The sequence below is a fragment of the Sorghum bicolor genome, chromosome 5 (assembly GCF_000003195.3).
Source record: "Sorghum bicolor cultivar BTx623 chromosome 5, Sorghum_bicolor_NCBIv3, whole genome shotgun sequence".
Lineage (NCBI taxonomy): Eukaryota > Viridiplantae > Streptophyta > Magnoliopsida > Poales > Poaceae > Sorghum > Sorghum bicolor.
The window spans coordinates 7878761-7884760 of record NC_012874.2 but is presented as its reverse complement, the minus strand read 5'-3'; the positions used below and the strand labels follow the sequence as shown (position 1 = coordinate 7884760).

The following is a 6000-nucleotide window of genomic DNA, read 5'->3' as shown; positions in this document are numbered from 1 at the left end:
CAAGGGTGATATAAATAGCCGACAACCACACCTTCTCTCGCCGCCGCCACTCCTCCTCTCCACGCTCGCCACCACCGCTCCTCCTCCTCCTCCCGCAACCGCGGCTCCCGCTCCAGGGCACAGCTCACCCATGTCGCCGTCCTCGGCGCCGTCTTCTGCGAGGCTACTGCGCCGGCACGGACCAACGGGACATCAAGGCCAGCAACATGCTGCTGGACTTGGACTTCGCGCCGCTCGTCGCCGACTTCAGCTTCGCCAAGCTCGTCCCCGAGGGGGTCTCACACATGACCACATGTGTCAAGGGCACGCTGGGCTACCTGGCGCCTGAGTACGCCATGTGGGGGAAGGTCTTGGGAGCTTGCGACATCTACAGCTTCGGCATCCTGCTCCTCGAGCTCGTCTCCGAGAGGAAGCCCATCGAGCGGTTGCCGTCGGGGGCGAAGCGCACCATCACCGAGTGGGCAGAGCCGCTCATCACGCGCGGCCGGCTCGGGGACCTCATCGACCCGCGTCTCCGGGGCGCGTTTGACGCTACGCAGCTCGCGCACGTCGTTGAGTGCGCCGCGCTCTGCGTGCAGGGCGAGCCTGACCGTCGCTCGGATATGCGCACCATCGTCCGCATCCTGCGCGGTGAAAACGTGGCCGCCGCCGCCGCCACGGTGGGGGCGCGTGGTGGTGGCAAAGGGGAGCAAAAGGTGCCGTGAGGATCGAGAGCGTCTAGTACGCGGACCGCTTAATGGAGATGGACAAGAGCAGCTCGTACTACGACGAGCCTCAGGACAGGGACCATGGACCGGCGGCGCTAGGGTTTCCCTGACGGCGGCGGCAATAACCTAGATGGGCTCGTCGGGCCCCTGGATGGGCTCGGCGGGCCTGTCTAGGGTTTTTTTCTTGTTTTTATAAAATCATTAACCGCGACGGACAACATAAGGTGCCCGCTGTGGAAAATGGGATTAATCGCAATGGGCACCTTATGTTGCCCGCTGCGGTAATTCCATTTTCCGTAGCGGGCAAAGGCGCCCGCCACGGTGAGGCCACGATTAACTGTGACCTTTCATTCGTGGCAGACGCCAATGCCCGCTGCGGTAAATGTAAATTACCCGTCATGGTTAACAATTGTGTAGTAGTGTATTAGAACAAATGAAAACTTAGACTTCAGTGTGAATGCTGAATTAAGCCCCAGTAGAAACAACGGAGGCAGTTCTACCTTGTCGAGAAGGCACATGTCTCTTCTGAATGCAGTGCAGCAAAGCATGTAAACAGGTATTGTTATGAATGAAATACAACAAAATGCAACGATGATTGTACAAATATTTACCTTTCTTGAAGGAAGCAACGCATTGTGACACTAAATAAATTACCAAGGCAAATATTCATGCTAATCTTGTTATCATGAACTGCACTAACCTTTGTTCAAGTCATGGATGCGGTAATAGAGGCAGAACCAGAACTAAAGCAATCGAATCTAAAAAAATGGATGAGAGAAATTAGAAATACATAAGAAATGACTTGCACAAAGAACTTGTATCACCTAGCCAGGGACAAAGCCAGGAAAAAATTTTGGAGGGGCTGAACAAAAGCTCTACATCAACTTAGCTCTACTATTACTCCTCGTAAATATAGATTAATGATGAAATTCACAAAATATATCTAAAAAATAAAGTGTTCAGCCCACCCTACCTTATAAATTTGTGTCTAAAATTAGAAGGAGAGCACTAAAAATTCCACTGGGCCAGCAGCGGTAGGGGGGGCTGGAGCCCCCCTAGCCCCACTGCTGGCTTCGTCGCTGCACCTAGCAAAGGCTGAGATCCAGCTTACCGTCCTTCTCCTGGACACTACCAGCAGAGATGAACGTCACCCGTTCAACTCCACGCACATCCGCGGCACTTGAATCGGGAAACCTCTTTGCGTGATGGAAAGCAACTGTCATCCCCATCGCGCTAGATCTGGAGGAGGAGGTGTCGGCTGGATCTAAAGGAGGACGAAGCTACTGATTCTCCTCAAAAGTCTCCACCGGACCATGGGATCTCGAGCGACGTGGAGAGCTGCGATGGTGCTCCATGCACCCCTCCCTCTACCATAAATGTCTCACAGCTTCCATTCTTGAGCGATGGCGGTGTAGGGGCTCAGAAGGAAGGAGAGCAGGGGCGGCGGGGAGATGAGAGGAGAGAAAAGAGAGGAATGATGCGGTTGTGTGAGGGGCCAAGGGCTGAGAGGTGAGAGTTTTTTTTTTGAAAAATTGCGAGGATTTTTTTGAAACACTCACCTGATTCCATAAGTAGGGTTCCATACATAAATCTTAGAACGTGTTTCCTGCTCTTGGTGGATAACTGGACTGTGGGTTAGTTTCTAAAAAGCCAGAGGGTATTTTTACAAAAAAAATGCGAAGACGTGTGTCTACACACCAAAGAGCCACCAATGCTCCAAATTCTCTTGTGCCTGCAAAGTGGAGTAGGTTTTAAACAACCCTGATAGCACCAGGGTTACAATCTCTGGCCAACAGGGCTATTTGCTACTCACCCCTCTTATTAACATTTGAGATCTGCTTAGCCAAGATGAGCTACTTGATTACAAGACTGATTGGTGTACACCAAAGAAAAATTATGAAAAATAGCACTCAACTCTTCTAATTTATCTGATGGTTGATGAAATGCATGATCTTTGAAAGTTCAGCATCCCCCCAAGCCTTCACCAATTCTTGGCTATCCGTTTCAACTAGTAGTAGACTCCGAATATTTTTATCCTTCGCAATATTCACTCCATCTTTGCAAGCCAGAGCCTCCATCGTGAGCGCATTAAGGCCATGGTCGTACCATCTTGCTCTACCTCCCTCAAAAATTCCGGCTGGCCCAGAAGAACTGCACTGATGGCCCCCCTATCCAGATTTCAGGTAGAAAGCGCCATCTCTGTTACATTTGACCTAGCCCTCGTGTGGCACGCACCAACTCTGGATGGTTTTTATGACTGATGCTGATTTACTGTGAGAGAAAAATACTACTAGTTGTTAATTCTAGATGATAAACTCAAACAATTAGGGTGAATTGTGATCTACCAGAGGTCATTCGCTAGCCCAGCGCACAACTTGTCGCAATGGTACCTGGTCTTCACCGTGTCGATGATTATTTCGTTTGCGTCCATAGCGAGTACATTCCTATTGGATCTTCAGAAAGATGTGGTGGATTTGTATGCTTTGACCTATATTTAAGAATGACTTAGGAATTCTCTATCTAATTTTTCTTAGCCATGCTAATGCCATAGAAAGGAGTACTCTGAGTGATTTACTATTCATTATTGATGATCAATTAACATATGCACATCTATTATATCCTATGACTTACCCTAGTTATGAGTAGGATATTGGTTGTGGTTTACTTCTCCATCAATGGTATAAGTTATCATTTTAATTTCTTTGCCCATCCTTCCCCGTGGTAAAAGTATAAATAATGAAATCTGATATACTCCCGAGTGAAATGCTACAATGGTATAAAATCTGTGCACTTGCGGATTATTTTACTCTTTGACAATTACAAGTGAACATGAATAAATACTGACAGGACATTTCTAGCATCATTGCTAGGGATGACAACTTATTAAATAAGGTGATGTTAAGAAATATTAACACTCGCAGCTGAGTATGAGTTGTAGTTGGGGCACAATTAGTTGTAGTCAGCTGTTGGGTCCTTCTAGTCAAAACCAAATAGCTGAGGGACCATAGTTGGGGTATATCATAAGTTAGGGACTCCCATTTTAGTGTTTTGGGCCAAAAGCTAGAGGGCTTATTTGAGAGTATTTATGGCCCATTTACAACTTCTAGGGACTCTTTTGTAAACATAAACTCTAGCATGGTAAGGAAGACAAACCTCCACTCCCACCTCCCCTATAAAATGGGAGTTGAGTGGACTTTGTCATGTCACTCGTTTGCTCTAATCTTCTACCTCTCTTCTCCTTTCATGTTCGGTGTTGAACACCAAATCACCATATTATTGCAACATAGCATTCTTTTTAATTAGTAATAATCAACTCTTCAACTATCAAAGCATAGTAATCTATGTTTCTCTAAGGGACTAGTTGAGTTTTTGTTTAAGAGAAGAAATATGCACCAAGATTCACCTCGACAAAAGGTTCAACTTGGATGGTCTAGGCATACATTTATGCAATCAGTTCCTAAACACAAAGTTTATAATAGCATAACGATGTTGTATAAAGAGATTTTTCCATTATTATATATTGCTGCAAGGGGGACCATCATAACTAATTAAAGCATTGCAATCATCTATTTAGTTTGGGGGCACACATTGATCATTAAGAATTTGATTTATCCTTTGCTCTTGACTATGTAAAGGAGCCTAATAATGCTATGAGCTAATAATGCAAATAAACTCATCAGTAAATTTAAATGCAAGAAGTACTGTTATGATGCAGATAAAAATGTTTTCTGGAAAATAATAAGTTGAATGGCTCAATGATTGTGAGAGCTTGGGAAACTGCCTCAGTAGTGTCACTTAAAGACCGTGGGGGCGGTCCCAATCGAATTATGGGCTAATAGCTCAAGGAAACGCGCGCCTAATCCAACACGGCATTGCCATCCGCTGAATAACTAATCTTTAGTTTTAACTACATTCAGTACTGAAACTTATCTTTAGTTTGCCTTGATGCATCAGTCCAATGTAGGAGTAGCAACCAATAGTGTGATTGAGCATGGCACCTTGCACAGTGCCATAACCCTTTGCTAAAACTAGTTTTCATTTTTATTTGCTGCATCGTTGTAATTTTAATGTACTAGCAAGAAATAGCCATTGTTTCATTCTTGCTAACACAATTTCTTGGTTTTAGATTTGCACATTTGGCAATGAAGACCGATAGTCATGAGATAAACATGGGACATGAGATAAATAAAGAAACTATTACTGCATTGTTTGGATAATAAGTTAGTGTCTAATCTGACATTATTGTTTGGATAATAGGTTAGTGTCTTGTGTAGGTTAAGGCCATTGCCAATCAAACGATGAAGCACCAAAACAAGGTCTTTTGTTTTCTTGGTGTAGCTTTGATTACATGGATTGACAAGGCAGTACTTCTCAACCAACTGAATGAGTATAACAATGTAGCTGCCCAAGTCTGCACTATCTACTTCACTATAGCTCTAGTTTGTGCTAAGACAGTTTCGAGCAATGGAGCTATACAGACCTTTTTGTTTTTAAATGCAGTTGTGCACAATATATAGCTCTATCCTGAAGTTTTTCACCTAGGAGTCTCATGGATGCTCACATCCTTGCTCTTTTGCATCTATTGGGCAATGTAAGCTTTAAAGTTATCTTAGCTTTATGCCATTTGGTCACAAAACTGTATAGAGCTAAAGAGTTGTGTGGAATGGTTTGTTTTTGCAATTTAAGTTTTAAAGGCATCTTAGCTTTATGTCATTTGGTCAGAAAACTGTATATATGGAGCTAAAGAGTTTAGTGGAATGCTTTGCTGTTGTGATGCCTCAGTAAATCGCAATTGTAGAAGAAATTAAATGACTCATGATGATCAGTTATGCATTGTATGATTAATGCATTTCCCAAGTGCTGCACTACGACTGAACCTTTGCCCCATTTGGTGCTTGTGCAATATAGTGGCACAAGGCCTTGTTTTGGTGCTTTATCCTCTGATTGGCAAAGGTGCGGATCAATAATCTATTAAGTGAATTTGAGAATTTAACAAAGTTTGCAGATCAAAATAGACATCAACTTGAACCTACTCTTTCTGAAAGTTGAACATGTATGTACTCTATGATTTAGTCTCTTCCCTCGTCACTATAAGATTGCAAATCATACAGACAGAAACCAAAACTCTGGTTACAAATCCAACAAACACCTTTACTTGAACATTGTGTATCGATGATCATAATATTGATGAAGAGGAGCTAAATGCTCAGTAGGCTACACATTATAGCTCCTTAAGATTTATTGCAGTAGTACATATACATTGTCAACTGTGACCGGTGCATGGCTTCTAAAA

The 6000-nt window shown here is 43.9% G+C and overlaps 1 protein-coding gene across 1 annotated transcript; it reads left to right on the top strand.

The window, feature by feature from the left end:
- LOC8073981 (proline-rich receptor-like protein kinase PERK4) lies at positions 207-704 on the top strand. The gene has a single exon (XM_002450412.2). It carries the CDS (start codon positions 207-209, stop codon positions 702-704), a length of 498 nt encoding a protein of 165 aa, XP_002450457.2.